This window comes from Salvelinus sp. IW2-2015, linkage group LG30, assembly GCF_002910315.2.
Source record: "Salvelinus sp. IW2-2015 linkage group LG30, ASM291031v2, whole genome shotgun sequence".
Lineage (NCBI taxonomy): Eukaryota > Metazoa > Chordata > Actinopteri > Salmoniformes > Salmonidae > Salvelinus > Salvelinus sp. IW2-2015.
The window spans coordinates 17849498-17874907 of NC_036869.1; the positions used below are offsets into that span (position 1 = coordinate 17849498).

Below are 25410 nucleotides of genomic sequence, written 5' to 3' on the forward strand. Positions count from 1 at the left end.
TATAGAGCCTAAATACGTGGGACAGGGATAGCTCTTGATGGTTCTAGTGTATGTATATTCTATGGTTCTAGTGTAATGTATGTTCTATGGTTCTAGTGTATGTATATCTCTATGGCTAGTGTAATGTTATCTCTATGGTTCTAGTGTAATGTATGTCTCTATGGCCACTATGTATATATCTCTATGGCAGTAGCTAGGTATTGTGATATCTTATGGTACTAGTGTATAGGTATATCTCTATGGCACTAGTGTCATGTATGTCTCTATGGCACTAGTGTCATTCATATCTCGTTGGCACTAGTGAACTAACTGGTGTGACCTCTGACCTGGAAAGAACTCTCAGGTGACAAAACATGCTTTTTTTAGTTAAATGTCTTCCCAGCAGCATGCTCCGATCTAACTCTCACGCGGGTGTGGCCATGGAAAGTGATGTCCGATCACAAAAGAAGTGGCTATCCTCTCTCTTCTTGGTTTTCTCGTCTCCTCTCCTTCCTGAACATTGATAGGTAGAAAGACTGAAAATGGGGCTAACTTCTTTCTTTGACCTATCAAGTTTTTACAGGTTTGTGGTCTGAAAGGAAAAGGGGCCAGGAATGTAGAGGCTCCTGGGACACGGTTACCATTACTGTCTGTTGTAATGGCAGCACTTTCATTAAGATCTGCTTCAGGAAATAGGCTACCATGTTATGTCCCAAGCTGAACCACTCACAATGACTGTAATGTTCTTCATTAACCTTCATGTTCTTCTTCTTCTTGTTTGTCCAGCAAAAACCCGATCAACCCTTCAAAGGCAGCGGATCTGCTTTCAGCTCAGGAACTGATTCAAATGATATTACTTCTCATTTCAATGAGGCTTTCTGTTGGTCTTCTATTTCCCACAGGGYGATATCCAACAGCTGCTGATCGCATCCAACCCTCAGGCTGCTTATGACTTCTGTGAACACTACAGCCCCGACTGTGACTCCCCCTTACCCAAGACCCAGTCCCAGGAYCCCAACACATACGTGAGTAACACAGCACCACATACACTGGACAGTAACCTGGAAGTGAATTAGGATTCACCAATGCGCCACCACAAGTCACAACAGTTTTCTATAGTMCGTTTACCACTTGGAGCTCACGTCACTAGAGTCTCTCTATGCAGTCCAGCTACTTCAAACATCACGACCACAGCATAAAGCAACTCAGGACCACACAACCCAGTGCAACACAACACAGGATAGCATAGTGCAGTACAATACTGCTATCCTAAGCCCCAATATACACTGATATGAAGGGATGTCCACACAAACCCCTCTGCTTACTGAAGGCAGTGAGGCCTCATCATCCCCAGCCATCTACAGCTCCAGGAAGTCATCAAAGTGCTGCTCTGTCCTCTCGCATAATGAGTTTGTACCTATCCACTTTCCCCCTCACCTACGTGTGTTCTGAGGGAATTCAATAACAGCAGGGCCCTTTCTTTACCACCACAAACAATACACAATAGGAACAATGCCGTAGTACTTCAGTAATACAGGCAAACTGATGAGAAACTGATCAGAAGTCAATTCATGTCATTTGTTTCCTCTTGGGGGAAAAATTTCGTTTTTAATTTGTTTGGGTTTGTTGATATCCTGATACAAGACTTATTTCAATATAGACACACAAGCATTGAATCACAGTTGATWTGCACTCAACTTGAATAAAAGGCTGTTTTAGAACAAAATGGAAGACAGAAAGGTCGGGGAAAGAGGATGATACAAGTAGTCTGCTTCTCTACATTTCATTTCATGACTATAAGGAGAAGTATCGCGTTGGATGCACCGATCACAGAAAACATGTATTAGAGATGCTGCTGAAATGAGTGCTGTGGAATGAATTTAAATCGTTGTGGTTTTATTCATTGCTTTTGTTTTCTCATTCATCAAGATCCTCCGTGTGTCTCCATTAATAGCTCCCCAGACATTAATCAACACATGGAGTCCTAATGAATCGGAAAACATTGCTTTTCTTTTCCAATGCACTCATCCCCACCATATTTCCCCCTTCACTTCTCCTTTCATGCCTCCCTTTCCACCCCCTCTGCCTTTCTCTGCCTTTGAAACTTCGCCCCTCCTGTCCTTCATTCCACTGCCTCCATTCCTCTGCCTGTACGACCCTCTTGCCCAAACCCCCATCTCGCTCAGTACTTTGATGAGGAGCAAGATGACCATGAGTACCTCTATTATTATGGGGAAACAACAAACCCCTTCCCCTCTCCTCTGTCCACCTCACCTCCCCCCGACCACGGGGCCCCATTCAACAGGTAAAAAGGGAGCAAGAGAATCAAAATAGAGGGAGAGGAGGGAGAGAGAGAGGCACAGGGAAAGAGGGATGAAGGTAAATAAGGTTCAGGCTCAGTACATGAAAAAAGAATGACATCATTTTTTTTTTACATCATTTTTTCTTACTGTAAGACATCCCTTTTGTAAGTTACATTTGTATGTTACATTTTTTTCAATATCATATTAAAAAAGTTTAGGTCGCCATGCCTCTCTCCCTGTCAATCTGTTTCTCCATACTCTCCTCTGTAATACTACCATTGACATTGACCACTCATCCTCTGACATCACCTCTTTACACCTCACCTATCACATTGTATTAACATTGTGTTATTAATGTTGTATAAATGTCATTTACATGTTGTCATTGTCGTATATATGAGTATGTGTAGGTATGTTTACAATGTGGGGCACTGGGACACTAGTACAGCACACACACCTCCTCCCTTATTTCTCTGGCCACACTGCCCCTCTCTCCCTTATTCTCTGGCCACTGCCCCTCTCTTCCTTTATTCTCTGGCCCACACTGCCCCTCTCTCCCTTATTCTCTGGCCACAACTGCCTCCTCCCTTATCACTGTCCCACTGCACCTCTCTCCCTTATTTCTGTCCCACTGCCCTCTCTCCTTATTTTTGGCCACACTGCCCCTCTCTCCCTTATTCTCTGCCACACTGCCCCTCTCTCCCTTATTCTCTGGCCACACTGCCCTCTCTCCCTTATTCTCTGTCCCACTGCCCCTCTCTTCCTTTTCTCTGTCCACTGCCCCTCTCTCCTTTCTCTGTCCCACTCCCTCTCTCCCTATTCTGGCCACACTGCCCCTCTCTCCCTTATTCTCTGTCCCAACTGCCCCTCTCTCCCTTATTCTCTGGCCACACTGCCCCTCTCTTCCTTATTCTCTGTCCACTGCCCCTCTCCCTTTTCTCTGCCACACTGCCCCTCTCTCCTTATTCTCTGGCCACACTGCCCCTCTCTCCCTTATTCTCTGGCCACACTGCCCCTCTCTCCCTTATTCTCTGGCCCACTGCCCTCTCTTCCTTATCTTCTCTGCCCACTGCCCTCTCTTCCTTAATTCTCTGTCACTGCCCCTCTCTCCCTTATTCTCTGGCCACACTGCCCCTCTCTCCCTTATTCTCTGTCCCACTGCCCCTCTCCTTATTCTCTGGCCACACTGCCCCTTCTCTTCCTTATTCTCTGTCCCACTGCCCCTCTCTCCCTTATTCTCTGGCCACACGTGCCCCTCTCTCCCTTATCTCTGTCCCACTGCCCCTCTCTCCCTTATTCTCTGGCCACACTGCCCCCTCCTCCCTTATTCTCTGCCACACTGCCCCTCTCTCCCTTATTCTCTGGCCACACTGCCCCTCTCTCCCTTATTCTCTGGCCACACTGCCACTCTCTCCCTTATTCTCTGGCCACACTGGGCCGGACCAACTGTCAAGAGAAGGAAGGAAAATGAAAGAATACAAAACAATGGACATTATATATTTTGCTATCATTTTTTGCAATTGCTCATATGATTATTACCCTCAACTTGGAAATAACAACCTAATGCAGTACATGTTTTGTATGAAAGTACGCATTAAAGGTAGACTCATACATCATATCACTGGGTCTGAGTCTCAGTTTGAGTCTCAGTTATGACAAAACAATGGAGCATTTGTATGAAATGACTAGCTGAGGATGATGAAGGATTATTCAACTCAGACAGCAGTGGGTRAGAAAGGGCTGTCATGTATCAGATGTGTCTGTATTAACATAATTTGCATGTCTGATTCATTATGGGATTAACCACTGCATTYCTGCTTTTCATATGTGTAAATGTTACTGCATGCTTCCACATATTTGACCATGTAATCGGTCTACTTGTCTTTTGGTCAATATAAGGTATCAATGTGTCTGTCCCCYTGTACATCCATGGTTATGCATTTCCCCTGGATAATTATGCCCCTGTCTGCCCATTTGTCTGTCAATCTCTCTGTGCCTCAGTTTAACTGTCTGTCTAAATACCTGTGTTTTTCAATGTCCCTTTTCTGTTGTCTATATCTCATTATGTGTAATATACATGTTTCCCATAGCATGTCCAATGAGCTATTCTCTACATATATGCACACACACTGTACATATTTTTGTATTTGCCTGAATTTGAATATATCGSTTCCCATCTGTGTATTTTCTTCACTAGTTAAAATATCAGATCACGCACCAGTAAAACAAACTTTTGTTCGCCTGACACCCAATGCTGCTGCTTCTCTGTGGCTATGAGCTSACAGCTCTCTCGCAGTTGGACGGCTCAGTGCATCAGAGGCTACAGCTTTACCTGACCGTTACATCCCCAGTGCCTCCGCAAGCCACAGGCTCCATTTGTCATTAGCACAGAGATGCTGCTTTTTTAATATGGAGAATGGCATTACTGGAGAGATCAGCATCCATTGCACTGTACGAGCTGAGTATTAGGCTACACATTGTATTACATTGACTTCCAAAATATAATTCTACACTGAATTCTGTTGTAATTTAAGTCTTGTCATTGGCACATAGCACCATTCCTACCTTGCTCCGATTAGTCAAGGTTTCAATTGGCTTTAAAATGCTCAGTTCCCGTCTTTCCTGTGCTACATTGAAACAACTTTTCTTTATAGGAACTGTAAAGCACCTTTGCCCACTTTAGGCTGTATCCAGTAATGCCAGAACAGTCTCAGTAAATCACCCAAGCCTAAGCCATCTTTAAATCACTGTCTCAAAACATCCACCTTTGTCTTTCTCTCTCCATCTATCCATCCCTTGTGCTTTCATCCCTTCCCACCCCCCAATGTATCTCTCTACCTCTCCTCTCTCTCAACACCCACCCACCCTCACAAACTACAACACAACACAACCAACACGCATGCACAACAGAAGGGTGCCAAGGGCAATGCTGACAAACGCAAACCTGTGGTAGTTAAGACAGACAAACCTATAGTCGTGAAGGCAGACAAACCTATAGTCGTGAAGGCGGCCAAACCTATAGTCGTTAAGGCGGCCAAACCTATCGTCGTTAAGTTAGAAAAACCTGTAGTCGTTAAGGCGGACAAACCTATAGTCGTTAAGGCTCCCAAACCTGTAGTAGTTAAGTCGGCAAAACCTGCCTCATCCAAACCTGCGAAAGCAGAGCATGCCAAACTTGAGGCCACAGCCAAACCAGCTAAAGCCGTACCTGCTGCCACCAAGCCCACCAAAGCCAAACTTTACCCGGCCAAACCAGCCAAAGCCAAACCTACTGCAATTGAAGTTCTCCTGAACAAGATCAAACCCACTACAGTCACACCAGTGGCCAAGCCCACACCTGCTGCGAAAAAGGCAGAAAAAAAAGTAAATGGCAAACCTATAGTTGAGAAGAAAGTAAATGGTGAGGCCAAAATCAATGGCAATGCCAAACCTATAGTTGGGAAGAAAGTAAATGGTAATYCCAAGGTCAATGGCAAACCTGTAGTTGAGAAGAAAGTAAATGGTGAGGCCAAAGTTAATGGCAATGGTAAATCCGCTGAGGATAAGAAAGTGAGTGGTAATGGCAAAAGCGGCAGTGACAAAAAAGCTAATGGCAATACAGAAGCAGCAAAACCTGAAACCACTAAAGCCCAGACAAAAAAAGAAGTCGCTAAAGTTAAAGTAGAAAAAACTGTGGTCAGCAAAGTGAAACCAGCAAAAGCAGAAACCAAAGTAGTGGTAGCAAAAACCGAAGTCAAAGTTAAAGTAGTAAAAACCGAGGTCACAAAGGTTAAGGAAGCGAAAACYGAGATCACTAAAGTCAAACCAAGAGAGTCAGTTGTCATCAAAGTTCCTCCCTTCCTCAAACCTGCACCGAAGAAAGAGCTGCCAAGCCCACAACCTGCTTCCCCTAAGCCAGAAAGAACCAAGGTGGTGCTTGATGTAAATAACGTCAAATCGATGACCCAAAAAATGCCTCCCTTCGGCAAGACTGCATACAGYGGCACCGTCGTCCCTGTGCCGGAAAAACCAAAGAAGAAACAGGGCAACGGTTATCAACAGGTACAAACAAAGAGCCCATGGTGGCAGTCCAGTGCTGTATCTTCCACCTATCCCTTCTGGGAACCAGGTCGTTCTCCATCCAGATTTCACTGCAAATGTCTGTTCAACAAGCAGGCTTGTAGTTCTGCTTTAAATGGATGATAGTTTTAGTGCCTCGTTTTAGGCGTAAGAGTTTATTCTTTTTTAGGCACACTTTTCAAATGAATTTGGTCTGCAGAGAAGATAAACCATTTTTATACAACGATACATACTTTCACTATGGGTATGTTACGTACATAGATTACAGTAATACTAAAAAGCTGTGAGTCTTATTTGTTTCATATTCATATCTATCTATATAAGAAGTAACTGTTTTATAATTGTCTAAATTATACATGTAATTTACAAATCTTGGATTTAACATCTATAAAGCTAAAACTGCACAGTCAAACGTTATTGATGAATTTGCATTCATTGTGACTGCAATGCCTGTTCGACTGAACCACTAACAGCTATAGAATTGAGTGTAAAAACCTAGCTAGGTGGTGGACTACCTGGTCCTCAGAAAGGAAGTTGGCTCATRCCAACCTGGACCCTCTCCTCCGTTTATATATCATATAATCAATATGATGGTGAGAACCTATATGATATAGCGGTGTAACAGACTGTCATATTGAAGCATGGCTATCTGTACAGTCTCCTCTCCGTTTYCTTACAAACTCCCCTTCAAAGCTCCTGAAACTCAGAACCTGTTCTCAGCGTTCACACAAGGCCTGTTGTGTCTTTTTCATCATTCAATTATAATGAGTGGTGCGCTAGTGAAGTGATTGACCTGTGTGCATGCGTTTCTTACACAGAAAAAAGGAGACATAAACCATATGTACCCACACAATCTGTAGACAATACATTACAACTTTTCCCATTTCTCTCTCTTCTCTCCAACGTGGGTTCTCTCGACGACGTGTCCCTGTCTTGATCATATTTGGATGACATATGAAGGAAGCAGTCTCACAGAAGCTAAGCACGCTAAACATGCTTAGATGTCAGTTCAACTCCACTCAGTGCACATCGTAGACCTCTGGCTCAATTACTATTAACATGCAAGTCGAATTGAGATGGGAGAGTATGTCAATGTAATGAAGCTCTAAGATGGTAAACATTTTTATGTCAAAGCCATATGTATTACAGTTATCAGATAAGTGTGTACTGATTTGAAAAACGAGTAAGTATTTAGTTAGGGTGAATATCTCTGCTCTGAGGTTATTTGGAACTAGTTGAACGTGTCCTGTGAGGCTGCTTTTTGTGGTTGAAGCTTTTTCCCATGTCTCTGGTTAAAGTCTTTCCCACTTCATAGAGGAGACCAAACAAAATATGCATCCACTATTAATAACAGTGATAATCCATCTCACCAGGAGAGGTCAAGTTGAGGCCTTCTCCAACCTTCTCCAACCCTCTTCAGCAGAAGAGCAGACTTGACCTAATGAACCTATCGTGGCTTTGTGGCTCTTTTTTTTTTTTACAGACAATGTTTTTCAGGAATTCAATAAATACATTTTAGCATGGACAGTTCCTAAATCTTGCGGATGGCAACATTTCTAGTCATCAAGATTTTTTGAACTGCTAAAATGTATTTCTAGCTCAAAGTGACATTTCTAAACTTTGAAAACATGTTTTGCCAGAGAACTCTTTGGCAAAACTATTTAATGTTTGCCCTTTTTACCTGACAAACATCCCCTGTAATGTGTCTCATCTTTTCTTTAAACACATCAGTCATAATACTGACCATCTTAAAACTAACCACCCTTTCTCATTCAAACCCGCCTACCTCCACCCTGGTCCCCCCCCACCACCTCTTTTTGACCTGACCAATTAGGATGTAGAAACTGCAAATTCTGAGGCTGGCCACACCCCTACAGAGACGGATTATTATTACGAGGAGGCAGTCCTACAGCCAGAGAGTGAGGTGATTGGACAAGAAGGGACCACTGGCCAGGTAAACCGCACATAGCAAAACAGTGGGAGAAGACGCCGTCGATATCACACTAGTTCAAAAGACTCCCCGGCTAAAGTCAATACAACATGAATTATTAGATACTATTATATACTTCCTAGTAGTCTCTATGTGGAGGTGAGCCCAGCCATCCTGTAGTACAACAAAGTAGTCTAACAGGTTGTCACGCACCATTTCACTCCTACCCATTTTGTTGCCATCAGAGCCATGAGACATGCCACACTTTTTCAAAGAGGAATGCACCACATTCATTTTGGCGTATCAAACATTTTCGTGTGGCTCTCATTTTCCCTAAACCCAAGATCATTTTTTTGTTCTCATATCAAGGTTCTATTTGATAACACATTTAGTCTTGAAATAAGAACAACAATCTTGAGAAAATGGGAGTCGCGTAAGAATGTTTGAGGAATGGATGTCATGCATTCTTGTTTGACATTTTGTTGAGAGAATTATAGTGGCTATCCTCAGCCCTATCAGCCAGAATGTGACTCTTTCCTCACAGTTCTGTAGTATGTGTTCTCTTTATTTTACATGAATCGTTTTTTTAAATTGTTATCTTCAACGAAGAAATGGTAAATCATTGGAAAAATGTTTCTGAGATTTGTTTTCTATTGAGAAACAAATCAGTTCCTTTATTTCAATAGCCAGCATTCTATTCAGTCATTTGTATCTATGTAATCATTGTTGGACCTGTCACATAATRTTTTACATAACCAGCAGTGGTAAGTTGAATAGGGAAAAGTAACATAGTAATAGCTTTGCATAATAGCAGCTGCTTTTGTTTTCACAAAGTGGGGGGGGCTTCACCTCATTCTTGTGTGTGTGTGTCAGTGAGTCTTGTACACTAAAATATTATACTGTATGGCATGTTAGTATATTGYTAGCCCACAATTATTCTACYTCCTTTTCAGTTAACTCAATCATTAGACACAAACACACAAGCTGGTGATAAACCCTAGAAGCTTTGGTGGAAACATGCCATTATTATAAGCTTAAGAATAAACACAATTATGCCTACATTTGTAAGAGATGATGGCTTCAAAGACCAGAAGGCCCTTCATGAAAATTGTGGAGATATTAATGGAGCATGAATRAGCCTTAAGCTTTCCATGCTTTGGTGAGGAAATTACCGGAAGAACTGTCTGTTCCTTTGATGTCCACCAGGTGTCACTATGCTCTATGTCCCTCTGTCAGTGTCTGTGTTTTGTAAAAGGTAAGACTTACCACACTCTCTGCCGTCTCCTTTTCTCCCGGTATCTCTCTACTTCTTCATCTATCATTTACTGTCACTTTACTTTTCGTCAATGTCTTGGATTTCTTTTCTATGAGCTTTTTCTTCTTCCTGTCTTCCTGTCTTCCTCTCCCTTCTCTCTTTCTCTATCTCTCTCTTTGCTCTTTTTCTCTCTGTTGGCACCTCCATTCCRTCATCGCTCTGCCCCAGGTGGAGGAGACATTGGTGGCAGAGGAGGTAGATTTGGCCGAGGCAGGTGGTGAGGTCGAGGCCTTCACTGAGGAGTATGTGACTGGAGACCTGGGCATGAAGGAATACGACTATTCCTACAAGGACTACAACGAGCCTCTGCCCGAAGGAGAGACTGACAGCTACATGGGCCCCGCMCTGTCCGCTGTGACAGACGAGGGAGGCGTAAGTCACTGCGCTTCCACCAAATCTTTCTTTCAATCCTAGCAGGAGCTGAAATAGGATTTGTGTATACTGGSTGTATACTCGAGTTAGTATGCATACACAAAGAGGTACTAAAGGCGCAGCAAATRATCTGGCTCGGATCTCATTTGTTTTTAATGCCTGTCTTTGTGTATGTCTCCATTTGGACTCGCTATTAAGCTWGAGGTTTTAGGTCGCCCCGAGGGAAGGATGCCCTGAAGWCTTTTTARTGAGGAGAGTTGATAAAAGTTGGCGCCCAACGAGGGTCTGGGCTTATTTACATTATTTGTTTATACACTTAGACAMTGTGGTCTCTTTAGAGTACTCTTAAGATTACAGTACTTTGGACATAAAACAGGTGAACTTTATTGCTTCTACGACCTTGTAAATAGCAATATKTTTGGCGACCATTTTATGATTCAAACCCACTCTGCTCATTTGCCTTTGGGTAGTAAAGACCACAGTATWTACAGTATTCTGTCTGTACTGAATGTATCTCTCATTAATACTATGTTGTGTATGTGGTATTATCAACCCAGCACACATCCTTTGCAGGTATGTTTTCTGTAACTTGATTATGATCCATTGATTTGTCCAGTTTGATAAGGAGCTACAAAATGTCCTATGAAACGATGCCATTGAGAAATGGTTAACCTCTAAAATAGTTCCCTTGCTTTTACAAACAAACGCTACAACACCTMATTTCTCCAAGGCCGTGCCATAGAACAATTTTGAGCTACCTTTGGGTGACGTGKGAATCAACTGTTATTCATGTATTTGCTTTTATGACTATTTCCTACCTCTATGATTATTTCTACCTCACTCTGTTGGCTACACGCCCATGTCGACAGGTTTGACAAAAGCTCTTGGTTGAGTGTGTGTCGGGTCTGTAAGCATATGCATTGACTGTGCTGTATTGTGGGTTACATGTGTGTTTTCCTCAGGCCTCAGTGAGTGCCGTAAAAGGAGAGAAGGGAGAGCCTGCTGTCCTTGAGCCTGTGAGTTACCATTTATGTTGTCGTTTAGTTGTTATATCTACTCCTGTGCACTGTGACCTCCTCGTCTACAGGGGGCACCACAACATTCAGTAGTCAACATAGGTTTCACAAGAAACACTTTAGCTGTCCCCGAACACCGAGTTACCACAAGACCAGGAGGATTCCCCGAATTYCCTGTGGATGGAATTGATATGGAAATAAGTAGCAACGTCTGATGTTGAAATACTACCATCTATCTCTCAGTCGCCCATGTTTTACATTCTTCACAGGGTATGTTGATTGAGGGACCTCCAGGACCAGAGGGACCGGCAGTAAGTGCATTTCATCCACCYCTTTCTACTGAAATGTGTCTCATAGAATAGAATACCTTTATTTACTGTACTTATCCCAAACTTTTCTTCTTGTCCCTTAGGGTCTCCCCGGACCTAATGGCCCATCTGGCCCTCCTGGCTCTGTTGGTGATCCTGGCGAGAGGGTGAGTTTTTATATAACCTTTATTTAACTAGGCAAGTCAGTTAAGAACAAATTCTTATTTACAATGACGGCCTACACCGGCCAAACCCGGACGACGMTGGGCCAATTGTGCGCCGCCCTATGGGACTCCCAATCACGGTATTCTATTGTGATACAGCCTGGATTCGAACCCTGAAATGCAGTGCCTTAGACCRCTGCTCYACTCGGGAGTCATACTTTACYTACTATCTACTGTATATCTGTGTTTCTGAACAAGTTAAACTTGATGTATTGTTGTCTATGGTTGATGTAGTTGTCTTGTTGTGGTGGCTGACTGTGCTGGTATCTCCTCCTGTAGGGAATCGCTGGAAAGTCTGGTATCCCTGGTGCCGATGGCGTCCCTGGCCCCCCCGGAACGTCTGTCATGCTGCCCGTGAGTGAACGACTGATGCCCGTCTGGCAGTCATCCCTACGGCCCTCTTACGTTCTCTACACTTTMGTTTTTTGACCCTGTTACATTCTTTCTTTCCCCTTTCGTTTCCATACCTTTTCTCTCTCTCTGTTTTCTTTGAACAGTCTTWATCGTTACCCTGTTCTCCATCAGTTTGTTTCTTTCTCCGACTCAGACTCCAGGACTGARTCGGAGAAATGCCGTAATTGGGAATAATTGTATTTTTCTCTCTCTGTAGTTCCGTTTTGGAAGCAGTGGAGGAGACAAGGGTCCCATGGTCTCAGCACAGGAAGCCCAGGCTCAGGCCATTCTGTCTCAGGCYAGGGTGAGGGAGGAGAGTTCAACACTGTCCGTCACACTGGTTTATCACACAGCTTTAGCACGCACCACAAAAACATCCCGAATGATTTAACGAACACAACATAAGACAACATGCAGGTTGAATGCAATCTCTTTCGGTCTGTGTTCTCATGTGTTCAAGATGGTCTGAGTAATGGCTAATGGCTGACGTGGCCTCTTGTTGTTCCTCCTTCCTCTTAGCTGGCTCTGAAGGGACCACCTGGACCGATGGGCTACACTGGACGCACAGGACCTCTGGTGTGTACCGTCACTTTTCCTCCATTCACAGTCTGACGATGTATCATAAGAACATTGACCGTGTGTAGATGGTCCCCAGATCATCACGGGATAAAGTAAACAGAGTGACTGGGCTATTTGATTGACGTCAGTGTGTTCCTCCGCAATAATGATTGTTTCTGTTCTATGTCAGGGTACCCCTGGAAGTTCTGGTCTGAAGGGTGAGAGTGGGGATCCTGGACCTCAGGTAAAGAGATATTCATCCCAGAACCACGTCTGTGGACCTTTTTTCCCCCTATATCTGACTCAGACCACAGATTGGCTTTATACAGGTTCCTTTAGACCACTGTAGTGCTGGTCAGTTGCAAAGAGACGGTTGTTTTCCCTCAACTGTAATGTAGTAGTAGAGACTATTTCTCTTTATGTGTTTATTATTGATACTCAATTCAGACAGGCATTCATCACAGACATCTATTCTTTTTTTTCAGGGCCCCAGAGGACCACAGGGTTTGAGCGGCCCTCTCGGCAAATCAGGAAGAAGAGTAAGTGAGCGCAATCTGATCTCCATTACTGTATTTATGAATCCGCCCAAAATGGCACACTATTCCCTATGCCCTTGTCAAAMGTAGTGCACTAAATAGGGAATAAGGTGCCATTTCGGACRCGCTCTGCCCACATTCCAGTGTTGATACTAGCATGCTAGTTGTATGCATGCCCAATACATTGCTTCACACTAAATGGTATGCTATGTCTACAGCCATGCAGATTGGAATAAACRCGAATGCTGTGACAATAGATGTGATTGTGGGGTTTCCTCTATCTCCCCTCAGGGTCGTGCTGGAGCTGATGGCGCCAGAGGCATGCCAGGAGAGGGCGGGCCTAAGGTAARCTCTCAGCTGCTTGTTTTGTTGTAAACGTCATCTGTTCTTCCCGATTCTGTTCTATGACCTCACATAGACCTCTGAAACGGTCTGTATGGTCWAGACTTTGCATGCGTGTTGCTTTTGAATCGTTGTTCAGGTCACATGAATCATTTTCCATTCTCAGTGCGGATTTCATTTGATGCTCTGACTTACTGCTGCATCTTGAACATGCCGCGGTCCTGTGTTGTCGATTGATTAATCCARCAACTGCACACATTCTTTTCGTTTTCTCCACCCCCTGACTCGACGTGTCTGTCTCTCGCAGGGTGACCGTGGTTTCGACGGCCTGCCTGGATTGCCCGGAGACAAAGGACACAGGGTGAGTTCAAGGTCGAAGGTCAACCCAGCACACCACCGTAGACACATAGTAGAGGCATCGTCAAAGAGAGTTTGAGTATCATATTAAATGAAATCATGTTGCAGCAAGGGACCGGGAAAACCAAGCCACTCCATCTGGAACTATTGTGACTGAACATGACTCGTGGTTATTACCCAGGAAGGAAGACTCTGTTCTATCGACGGAAACAGAGTGGAAACAGAGTGGAATCGAAGTGTGGTAAAGCATGCTGTCGTTTTAATTGTTCTTCCTCCCTCTCTATTCMACCATTTTAGGGTGATACTGGAGGATTGGGACCCCTAGGAGGTCCTGGAGAGGACGGAGAGAGGGTAAGTAGTTTGGCGAAACATCAGACATTGACCGAYCAGTCCCATGTCTCCATAGAGATCTATACAACTATGAGTCTATCAGCCAGAACTACAGTAGAGTGGTCACTAGACCTAGAACCACACACACTGCATTTACATTTCTTACCGTAGTGTTTTAACGTGACCCCATTGATCCCTCAAACTCCTTCCTTTCTCACATCCTGTCTCTATTATTCACCTTTGTCTGTCTGTGTGTGTTGTTTCCAGGGAGACGATGGAGACATCGGACCCAGAGGACTTCCAGGTGAACCCGTGAGTGTATTTCTGATGCTACTGTTGACATCGGTTCCTCCTTACTACCATCACCGTTCACATTTKTGGGATAATAGTGTGTGTATTATRTTGTTTATAGCGACTACCTGTTTKAGCTTGCTTGTTATTGACCAGTTCCTGGCTTTTTCTCTCTGTGTTCGTTTGTTGTTTCGCTCTTGTTTTTAGGGACCTCGTGGTTTGCTCGGGCCTAAAGGTCCGAACGGAATCCCCGGCCCTCCTGTGAGTACACACATTGGTGCACCACACTGGAATGTCAGTTTTACTCAAAATATACTTGGCTGTGAAGCTACACTGCAAAAAGTGAAATATAAGCAAGCCTAAATATCTTATATTGAGGGATAATTAACTTAAAATGTGTGTTTTTTTCCTTGCTTTTTTGTACCAAGCTAAATTATCTAACGTCATTGGCAGATCATTTCACTTATTTTAACCTAAAAATGCTTAATGCAAGTAATTTATCTTATTTCAAGATAGTTTACCTTAATCGTCATATTAGGATAAAAYATCTTGGAAAAATATATTGAAATAAGTTAAATGACTTTTTTAGGTTAAAATATGCTAAATTACCTGCCAATGACGGTGCACCCTAAAACAATACCATGACCAAGCAAACACTGCACTGGGATAGTTTCACTACATCCCAGAATGACAACTTTACCCTCATACTACCCCTGAAAGTACTAAGCAACCCTAAAGTAGGCAACTATATGACCAGGAACCACAGTGGAACAGTGTCAGCAGACCACATCAACCTCATGCCACCAGCTAAAAAGGCCCTACAGTATAGGATCATGTCCTTATCACTAGTACACATCTAGACAGTCATTTTGTAGCAGGCCACTTAAGGTCGTGTGTGTTGTTTACCCTCCATATAGCTTTGATAACTAGCAGTCTTTTCTATTTTATGTTATTTTCTTTTTCCTCTTTCAGGGTGTGCGTGGAAACGACGGTCCCCACGGTCCTAAAGGAAACCTGGTCAGTGAATGTTTTTCTGTCCTTTTTATCCTCTGTGGAGTTGATGTATGCCCATTGGGAGCAAACCATTCTTAAAGTCTCAAACCATCTCTTCTCCCTTCCTCCTCTTCTCTCTTCTCTTTTTTGTCTCTCTCAGGGTCCCCAAGGAGAGCCAGGGCCCCCAGGGCAGCAGGGTACCTCAGGAACACAGGTGAGAGAYGTCACAGAGCAGGAGACACATTATTGGGGACAGATTTTAGCCCATTTTAAACACTTGCAAATGACTGGATATCATAATTCTCATTTTCTCCTCCTTACAATGTGGGATGAGCCAATGAAAAATAAGCAACCTCTAATAACACAACTGTAATCTATGGTATTGCCCCAAGCGATGTATCTCTGACCAGATCTGACCGTATGACACGTTTGTTTCAGGGAACGCCAGGGCCACAGGGAGCCCACGGCCCCCCAGGAGATAAGGTAAGAGAACAAAGTGATCCATGACTGTTGTGTGTGTAATTACTATKTTATGAACCTTCATAAAGATATTCACTGTCCCGACAGGCTCCAGTAAAGTCTCCATAACTTGTCACAACTAGTGAAGCGTCATATTCAGAATATTCAGCCAGGAATGATTGACAAGGAGACAAAGTATTGTGTACTTTGTAACTTAGGTCCTAGTGTATTTAGCCTGAGTGATGATAACATTGTTACCAGTAGTGCCATCAGTAGTCCAGTAAGCTCATGACTTTCTTCTCATCTCCTCCCCAAGGGCCCCACAGGAAAACCTGGTCTGCCAGGAATGTCCGGAGCCGACGGCCCCCCTGTAAGTCACGTACTCACTGACCTATATTGGACTCATCTTTACTGTATGTTATAATAGAACAATGAAAACATTACTGGTAATCTGCAGAGTTTTTTTTAACATGAGATGACCTTAATGCATTGCGCAGAATTCCACTGGTCAAAAAGGTTAAGTAMATTATTGCATTTTTATGGAACAAAGTGGTAAGAACAAGTAATCAGCACATCTCGAATTGAAGTTGCCCTCATGCCTCTCTTGACCTCTGATACTCTCTTTGCCTCACAGGGTCACCCAGGAAAGGAGGGACCTGTTGGCACCAAAGGAAACCAGGTGAGATCCTCTAATCGTCTCTCTCCTGCACAGTATTCATGGAATATAGTCAACCTCTGCGCCAAAATCCCCACCAAGATGGCTGCCTATATGTTGTGTCTTATACGTTGTGTGAGGTAGTGCATCATTAACCCTCTCTCCTATCTTCATACAGGGTCCCAAYGGTCCTCAGGGAACTATTGGCTATCCTGGCCCTCGTGGCATTAAGGTGAGATGAGTTTTTTTGGGGCTAAAGTCATCATTAATTGTCACTAATCGGTGATGATAATGCCTGATTAATGACTGATTTCCTAATCCTGTTGTAATTGCAGGGAACTCAAGGTATCCGTGGGCTGAATGGTCACAAAGGAGAGAAGGTAGGTGACCTCATCCAGTGTATCAGGGATTGAAGAATAGTATATGTGACAATAAAACATCTTATCCTCTTAGATAAAAACTAAGTAGCCTCACTGAGAATTGATTCTGGCATCTTGAAAGTGATGTACAACGCTGGTCCTGTGTCATGATGACAGCAATGCCGTGGGCTAACACCTCTTAAACATATACGTTAGTGTTTGGGTTAGATTGATGGACATACGTTTGGAAATGTTGTAAAGTTATGTCTCTCAGCCCAGTAACATGTAGTTTGTGAATGACACAGCAATTGTTATCCAGTTTCAGAGATCAGCCACTGGTATCTGTWCTTTTAGGTTAGGACCACTAGAGGGCGCACTGTGAAACACTTTTCAGACACGAAAGCCACACAGGTGTCACGTTCATTGTCTCTCTCTCTGACCTAAACGTGAGAAGATGTACATACTGCTTTTTACACTTTAAATATTATTCCACCAACATTTGCATAATTCTTTATGTTGTAAGAGTTCTTAGGAAGACAATATTTGGATTTGTACATTTTTTGGGACAACATCCCAAACACTTGATTGACCATACGTATAAGGCCTTTAGCTTTCAATATTAACCACAATTGACTTTTTTTAGGGAGAAGATGGCTTCCCTGGAATTAAAGGAGACTTTGGTGTCAAGGGGGATAGAGTAAGATTCATTTTGTTTATTAAATAATTCCTCTAAATAATTATATTCAAGTATTATGTATTGTTTTACAATGTCATGTAAAAAAAAAAGCAAGTTATTTGCCTTGTTTCTTGCCTTGTTATTTGCATACAATTTATTTTATATTTAAGGTTTATGTATTGATTTACATTTGATTTCATGTATGGTTATGTGGTTTATGTATCAGTGTTGATTGTTTCCCTGTGTGTTCCTGCTAACAGGGAGAGRGTGGAGTGCCCGGCCCCAGAGGAGAGGACGGTCCTGAGGGGCCAAAGGGTCGTGTTGGGCCCCCTGGCGAGCTCGGGCCCATCGGTCTGGTTGGAGAGAAGGTGAGAGTAGGGTTCATATTCTGTATATCAGAAGTTTGTTTATCTTGATTAAAATAACACTATATTTGAAGGTATCTCATAACACACCTACCTGGTTGGCTAGTATACACACTCATGACCGTTTGACCAACTTTTACATGATGGTGGTTCTGTCTGTTCTTGGTTTTGGTCATTTTGATAGGTTTGTCATAGGGTCATTAATGACAGTATCTGATTGCAGGGTAAACTTGGTGTTCCTGGACTTCCTGGCTATCCTGGAAGACTTGGACCTAAGGTAACGACAACCCCTATTTCCTTCGAATTGTTTGCAGGTAATMATTTAAATGTTATCTTATTAAAGGGACTGACAATACGGATGCTAGATTAACAAATGCTTGATGTGTTTTCAGGGCTCCCTCGGTTTCCCAGGATTCCCTGGAACCAACGGCGAGAAGGGAACAAGGGTAAGGGAATTAAAACTCAAATGAAAACTCAAATTATCACAGTATGTACTATGCGTGAGGAAACCCATGTATAAAGTCAACAGCACTGAAGTTGATTCTGATGGCGGATGTTGCCTGTGCGTCTGTCTGACTGAGTCTGTGTTTCTTCAGGGTCTGATTGGAAAGTCTGGACCTAGAGGACAAAGAGGACCAACGGTACAGTTCAACTCCACTAAAYTCCACTAAACTCCACTTATTTATATTACTGTTGATTGTCAAAGTCTCTCTTTATAGTTTATGCACCACTGTTTTAAACCAGGGCTCATATTGTATTGGGAACAAACAACAGTTTGGTTAGTTTACTGAGATGAACCAACATGAAGTGGATCAGAAACACTCAACCAAATGCCCATTCCATTCCTAATCGATTCTCCACATCTCTCCAACAGGGCCCCAGAGGTCAGAGAGGGCCAAGAGGGTCGACTGGGAAATCAGGAGCCAAGGTAAGACAATGTCTAGAATCTCAACAATRCATTTATTGAGGTTAATGCTCAACAGCACTGTCAGTTCACCTACTGGCCACCACAGGGAAGACACGTCATAATACAGCTGGAATATTGGTTCGCTGCATGTGATGGTGTTAATTCTGGGCTTCTATTTTTTTCTTTTTACTAGGGTACATCAGGAAGTGACGGCCCATCTGGTCCACCAGGAGAGAGGGTAGGTTGTTTGAGTTATCATTTATTTGTTTACTATATACACTTTGTCGTGCCACTATAACATACATGTTGTTGAGAGACTTATACCTGTCCTTCTCCTATTGTATCTTTCAGGGACTGCCCGGACCTCAAGGAGCAAACGGTTTCCCGGGGCCAAAGGGACCTCCCGTAAGGCTACAATATGTACTATATATAGCAATCATTTAAGAATGATTCGTGTAGTTTGAAACTGTAAGYGCCTTCTTTCCCTCAACTCTTTCTGTTTCCTACCCAGGGACCACCAGGAAAGGATGGACTGCCCGGACACCCTGGACAGAGAGGAGAAGTTGTAAGTCTGTTTTCTTGTCCGGAACATGTGGCCATGTGGCGTACAAGCTATCAGAAATAAATGAATCTTACAAACAGTGCCATGTCTTCCTTTGGCTCAATTCTGTAATTTTTTTGTAGTTGATCTCAAATTATACTGTTCATGCTCTACTGTTACTTCCTCACACGATACACACATGATTGCCTGAGCTGATTGCATTAGGGGTTACACAAGGCTCTATTCAAGGCCCAATTCATTTAATTTTCTATTCCACAGGGATTCCAAGGAAAGACTGGGCCACCCGGGCCTCCAGGTGTTGTTGGACCTCAGGTAAGATTAATGCAACTTTCTTTTATTTACATTGTCCAGTGTCCAATCCATTTTTTATATGAATCATATCCACCATTCACTTTCCATCTTCATTACTCATTTCCCTCCTCTTCATTGTCCCAGGGTCCCTCAGGAGAGACTGGCCCCCTGGGCGAGCGCGGTCACCCCGGGCCTCCAGGACCACCAGGCGAGCAGGGACTCTCCGGACCATCTGGCAAGGAGGGAACGAAGGGAGACCCTGGTCCCCTAGGCGGCCCCGGGAAAGACGGCCCCTCAGGACTGAGAGGCTTCCCCGGAGAGAGAGGAATGCCTGGCACCCCGGTGAGCAGGCTAACCAACACTCTGTCTGCATCTAAAATGGCACATTATTCTCTATATCACAGGGCGAGATGTCATACTGAATATAGATTGCACATGCAGTGTTTTAACTTGTTCCTGTCTGGTCTTTAGGGAGGTGGCGGACTGAAAGGAAGTGAAGGCCCAGCAGGACCTCCCGGAACAGCTGTACGTCTGGCAATAATTACATCTGAAATGAATCATTGTGAAAAGATAATGTGATGTACAGTATTTGTGACGTCCACGTCACCTTGGCTGTAATCATGTCTGTAACCATACCTGTGCAGGGATCCCCAGGTGAGAGAGGACAGGCAGGCAGCGGAGGTCCCATCGGACCCCCAGGAAGACCCGGCCCACAGGGGCCTCCGGGACCATCAGGAGAGAAGGGAGTGCCTGTGAGTACTTTTACAAAACATATCCAATATACAGAGCTGTCATTTCAGATTGAGTCATTGTTCTTCTCTATTCTCTATGTCTCATATATGTTCTCTCTCCCACCCCGTTCCCTCTCAGGGTGAGAAAGGTCCGATCGGCCCAGCTGGGCGTGACGGTGTCCAGGGCCCAGTGGGTCTGCCAGGTGCAGCCGGATCCATCGGAGTTCCAGGAGAGGACGGAGACAAGGCAGATCAATCTCTGCTCTAATCAAAATATCCAAATTCTGTATTACCACTTGAAACTATATTATGATGCTAATTTCAAAACCACTTGAACTATATCAAAATGCTAATTTCAAATCACTTTGAAACTATATATATGCTAATTTCAAACCACTTAAAACTATATCAAAATGCTAATTTCAAATCACTTGAAACTATATTATGAAATGCTAAATTTTAAACAAACCACTTGAAACTATATCAAAATGCTAATTTCAAATCACTTGAAACTATATCAAAATGCTAATTTCAAACCACTTGAAACTATATCAAAATGCTCATTTCAAACCACTTGAAACTATATAAAAATGCTCATTTCAAACCGCTTGAAACTATGTCGTAATGCTCATTTCAAACCTTTCGTAACAAAAGCTTTGGTGGTGAATTTTGTACTACAGGGTGAGGTTGGAGAGCACGGCCAGAAGGGAGCGAAGGGCGGCAAAGGAGAGCATGTGAGTGACATTACCGCCATTATTTTGCCGTCCATGTCAAATCCACAGATCACATTATGTTCCTTACATCTATTGTGTCTGAACAATATACTATAAATAGGATTTTCTCTGCTGAAGTACAGTGATACATTTGCCTACAATGAAACATTGTGTGTCAACAGGGTCCTCCCGGTCCACCAGGGCCAATGGGTCCACTCGGTCAACCCGGCGCTGCTGTAAGTAGGAACACTTCACTCCATCAACGTACAGTGTATTATCAATATTGCATCAGACACATAGGAATTCATAGCRTGGTGCCCCTCAGAAGTGTCCCCTTCACTAATGTCTCTATCGTTCAGGGAGCTGATGGAGAACTAGGAGCCAGAGGTCAGCAGGGGCCATTTGGAACCAAGGGAGATGAAGGATCAAGAGGATTCCCAGGGGCCCCAGGTCCTATTGGACTGCAGGTATGATGACTGATTTCTGTTATGACTATATGATGTTAGCCTCAGTACAATAAACGTGTGATTGTGACGCAATAGGTCAATGGCATCTCTAACTGTGAWTGTACCTTGTAGGGATTGCCAGGCCCATCAGGAGAGAAGGGRGAGACTGGAGATGTCGGACCAATGGTGAGAGYCGACGACAAATTGGAGCAACCCAACAGATGATTGGATCTCATGAAGCCAATCATAATAGTTCAGGAAAGAGGTATTGTTTGCGTGAAACACACTAGGATATTGCTAACCTCATCCTATCTGTCTCTTTAGGGTCCACCTGGCCCCCCAGGACCCCGTGGCCCTGCTGGTCCCAGCGGTGCTGAYGTGAGTACTAATCTTCTCTCAAAACGTTCCTAATCATATCAAATGATTTCATTGTAATGGAGTTTTTATGCTACTGGTGATATTATAAAGCCGTCCCACATAAATATCTACTGTAGTTTTCCTGTTGATTTGAAATCATWTATGTTATTATGGGTATGACTCTTGKTGTTTTTATATTGTTGACGCTATGATGTGTATTTGTTTGTTTATTCAGGGTCCTCAAGGTCCTCCTGGTGGTCTGGGTAACCCTGGAAACCTGGGAGATAAGGTATACATAACTTCACAATAACTTGATTTCCATGTTCTGTTGTAATACTTATGATATGTGTTTGTGTGTACATGTATGTTCTGAGAACTGAACACGTTGTGTTGACAGGGAGAGCCTGGTGAAGCTGGACCACCTGGAATCGGAGGAGAGCCAGGAAAGAAGGTGAGAGATTGATCCTTACTCACTCATCATTATTCACAATTCATTCAAGTCTATCTGTAATCATGGAATCATGGTATCTTCGGTTCTTCTTATGGGCCTCAAGGTATTGTCCCATACACACATATTTGTTTCTATACATAGATGTTTTGTACTGTGAGTGATAGTGTTGTTGTCCAATGGCAGGGCCCACGTGGAGAGCACGGTGACAAGGGAGAGGCGGGACAACCTGGTGCTTCTGGCCCTGCGGGTGGAAGAGGAGGCCCTGGAGACGACGGACCCAAAGGAAACCCTGTATGTCAAACACTGCACTCTATAGGAAAACACTGTCACAAAAATCACATTTGGTCTATAATGTTTTTAAGTCAAACTTTATGCCATTGTGTCTCTCTCCTAGGGCCCTGTTGGTTTCCCTGGCGACCCCGGTCCCCCTGGTGAACTCGGTCCCAGAGTGAGTATCTAAACACTCTTCACACACATTTCATTAGATCTGTTTTGTTGTGGTTAAACAGATATTCCAATTTCAGGTGTTCATACCATTTCAGACCTATTGAGTGCAAGATGTGTCTCTGCTGGTGTATCTGTGAATCTTTTTCCATTATTAAAACCCCCCAAAAAGTATCTACTTTTGACACCATCTTAGCAATTACCTTAATTGATAATAACTCTGTTTCTCTTCTTTAGGGTCAAGATGGAGCAAAGGGAGAGAGAGGAGAGGAYGGTGAACAAGGACAAGCTGTAAGTTGCCTAGTACCCTAACTTACTATAGGTACTACATGGGCTCTTCAGGACTGTCCTTGTAGCCTTCATTACGCACTTTGAATTGGATGTTATTAGGTCATATATTGTCCAATTACCATCGCCCCGATTCAAAATGGCTCCCGGCAAGAGTAGTGTTTGTAATGTGAAGCACATCCTTAAGATGTATCCAAAAACATTTAGAATTAAGCAATGTAATGGGGTCAGAGGACTAAGGGGCCACTGTGGACATTGGTATGCAAGTCCCAGCCATAAACCATCTCAACTAAAGCCCTAGGAAAGTGTACTTTCCATGTTGAAGCACCCGTTGAAACATAAAATGGCACTGCAAGATTAAAGTTGTATGTCCTTCCTAGCAGATCGCCCTTCAGGCCTGTCTAGAATGTAGATTATTATGGAACTCTAAAACAACAGCTGCCGGTATGTTTATTTGGTTCAGTTCTATATAGTTRTTATTGACCCATTATAGGCCACTGAGGTTTTATAATGGGGATCGTGCTCTCTACTGTAGGGATCTCCAGGACCCACTGGTGAGAATGGACCTCCTGGTGGACCTGGAAAGAGGGTAAGATTGTTCAGCTCAACAGGCCAAACCACAACTATCATCCACAGACATATCTGTTTGTTTTCAATGTATTATGTTTGATAGGTGCATATATCTACTCAATGGAGACTACTAGGTGGCCGATAAGCAGTCGTGAAAGCATCATAACGTTTAGAATATTACACATCGCTTACTTCCTAGGGTCTTGCTGGAACGAGAGGACCAGAGGGACGACAAGGAGAGAAGGGAACTAAGGTAAGRGTTCAAAGGTCATCGTTCAATGYATTGGCACTGGCAKTTTAGCCTGTGGATCRTTTCTATCTATCTAGTGATGGTTTGCAAGCCATGCCAGACAGACCTGACACCAAATGTATATATCTCTGTCAATTGTTTTCCAAATATATGCATTTGCTCAACTCGCAACACACGTYGGGGATTTGGAATATTGAAGTTTATCGATGTCAGATTTTTTTTTCTCCTTTCTCTTTTTCCCCCCCAGGGAGACTCAGGTGCTAACGGACCACCAGGAAAGACAGGCCCCGTCGGACCTCAGGGTCAACCAGGGAAACCAGGAACGGAGGGTCTGAGAGGACTCCCTGGATCAGTGGTGAGCGAGATGATCCCACGCTTCCATGGACAGACTGGGCTGTTCAGTCTGGGGTTCAGTTTACTGTTCTAGTCTGTCTGTCTGTACAGGTGTCCATCTGTCTTGCCCTCTGCTCTATAGGGTCTATTTTTGTCTGTTCACTACTAGCTATGAACTTAACAGTGTAGCTGAGCTGTTTGGTGCATTAGGCTGAGTGTCACTAACATCCTTCTGATGATCTCTTCCAGGGCGAACAAGGTTCTCCAGGCCTTGCCGGCCAGAAGGGACCTCCCGGACCACTGGTGAGATAAGACACTGATGTGTACATGAATAGATCTATAATAGATTGTATCTYCCACAGTGTTGATCTATAGGCATACAGGACTATATTGATGCTTCAAGTGAATATACCCACTTCCTTAATCTGTATTGCTACAGTACCTTACTCTCTCTCTCTCTCTCTCTTCAAGGGACCACCAGGCTTGCCAGGACTGCGCGGCGAGGGCGGTGACAAGGGAGAGAAGGGCCACTCAGGTCTGATCGGTCTGATTGGGCCCCCCGGAGAGCAGGGAGAGAAGGGAGACAGGGGACTGTCAGGGCCACAGGGGACACACGGGTACAAGGGAGAGACTGTGAGTGGCACCTGTCTCTCCTTAGCGGACATTATAGAGCTTTGAAAGATAGCGTATATTTCCTCTGAGCACACGCACACTCRAAATAATATGTTGTTGTGTCTGTACGACACGTCCCTACTGAACATGTATTCTGTCGCCCTTCGACAAACAGTTGAGTTCAGTGCTGATGCATTTCCTGTGTGTTTCAGGGTGTCTCTGGAGGTACTGGACCTATCGGTCCTGGTGGTCCTGCTGGCATGCCTGTGAGTAATCACTTCTACATCATCTCTCCTGGTTCTTTTATCAGTATATCACGCAACATCCTCTATCTGCATTGTGTATATTGTCAAAACAGAAGCCTGTAACATAGAAAGATTTAAGCATGAATGGATCCATGCCTTCTGTGTCTTGCATAATTCTGTCGCTCTCTAATCATTTCAAATGTCCTCTTTTCTATGGCCGTATAACAGTGGTAATAGTTAGCGTCTATTGAATGATAACCCTGACCTCCCTGCGCCTCTTTCCCAGGGTCCCCAAGGTGTCAAGGGAGCTAAGGGTGCTACAGTGAGTAGAACGTCCTCCTCCGCACTCTCTCTAGTGGAATATCTGCTTCCATATTATAGTCASTGTTG

General features: G+C 43.7%; 1 protein-coding gene across 1 annotated transcript in view; it reads left to right on the top strand.

Moving 5' to 3' along the window:
- Positions 1-25410, top strand: part of LOC111955022 (collagen alpha-2(XI) chain) — a 34545-nt gene that overhangs the window by 6143 nt on the left and 2992 nt on the right. The window contains 55 exon segments of the mRNA XM_070436142.1: positions 882-1004; positions 5193-6323; positions 8176-8295; positions 9755-9958; positions 10921-10974; positions 11244-11285; positions 11387-11449; positions 11786-11860; positions 12117-12203; positions 12419-12475; positions 12648-12701; positions 12943-12996; positions 13285-13338; positions 13643-13696; positions 13990-14043; positions 14290-14334; positions 14521-14574; positions 15286-15330; positions 15467-15520; positions 15745-15789; positions 16082-16135; positions 16400-16444; positions 16599-16652; positions 16756-16800; positions 17423-17476; positions 17716-17823; positions 18044-18097; positions 18213-18266; positions 18417-18461; positions 18695-18748; positions 18921-18965; positions 19079-19132; positions 19239-19292; positions 19548-19601; positions 19725-19922; positions 20052-20105; positions 20225-20332; positions 20451-20558; positions 20992-21045; positions 21207-21260; positions 21384-21491; positions 21603-21656; positions 21795-21848; positions 22063-22116; positions 22225-22278; positions 22462-22569; positions 22673-22726; positions 22960-23013; positions 23546-23599; positions 23780-23833; positions 24078-24185; positions 24413-24466; positions 24635-24796; positions 24988-25041; positions 25307-25342. Of these exon segments, the coding sequence (XP_070292243.1) occupies positions 882-1004; positions 5193-6323; positions 8176-8295; positions 9755-9958; positions 10921-10974; positions 11244-11285; positions 11387-11449; positions 11786-11860; positions 12117-12203; positions 12419-12475; positions 12648-12701; positions 12943-12996; positions 13285-13338; positions 13643-13696; positions 13990-14043; positions 14290-14334; positions 14521-14574; positions 15286-15330; positions 15467-15520; positions 15745-15789; positions 16082-16135; positions 16400-16444; positions 16599-16652; positions 16756-16800; positions 17423-17476; positions 17716-17823; positions 18044-18097; positions 18213-18266; positions 18417-18461; positions 18695-18748; positions 18921-18965; positions 19079-19132; positions 19239-19292; positions 19548-19601; positions 19725-19922; positions 20052-20105; positions 20225-20332; positions 20451-20558; positions 20992-21045; positions 21207-21260; positions 21384-21491; positions 21603-21656; positions 21795-21848; positions 22063-22116; positions 22225-22278; positions 22462-22569; positions 22673-22726; positions 22960-23013; positions 23546-23599; positions 23780-23833; positions 24078-24185; positions 24413-24466; positions 24635-24796; positions 24988-25041; positions 25307-25342 (4881 nt within the window).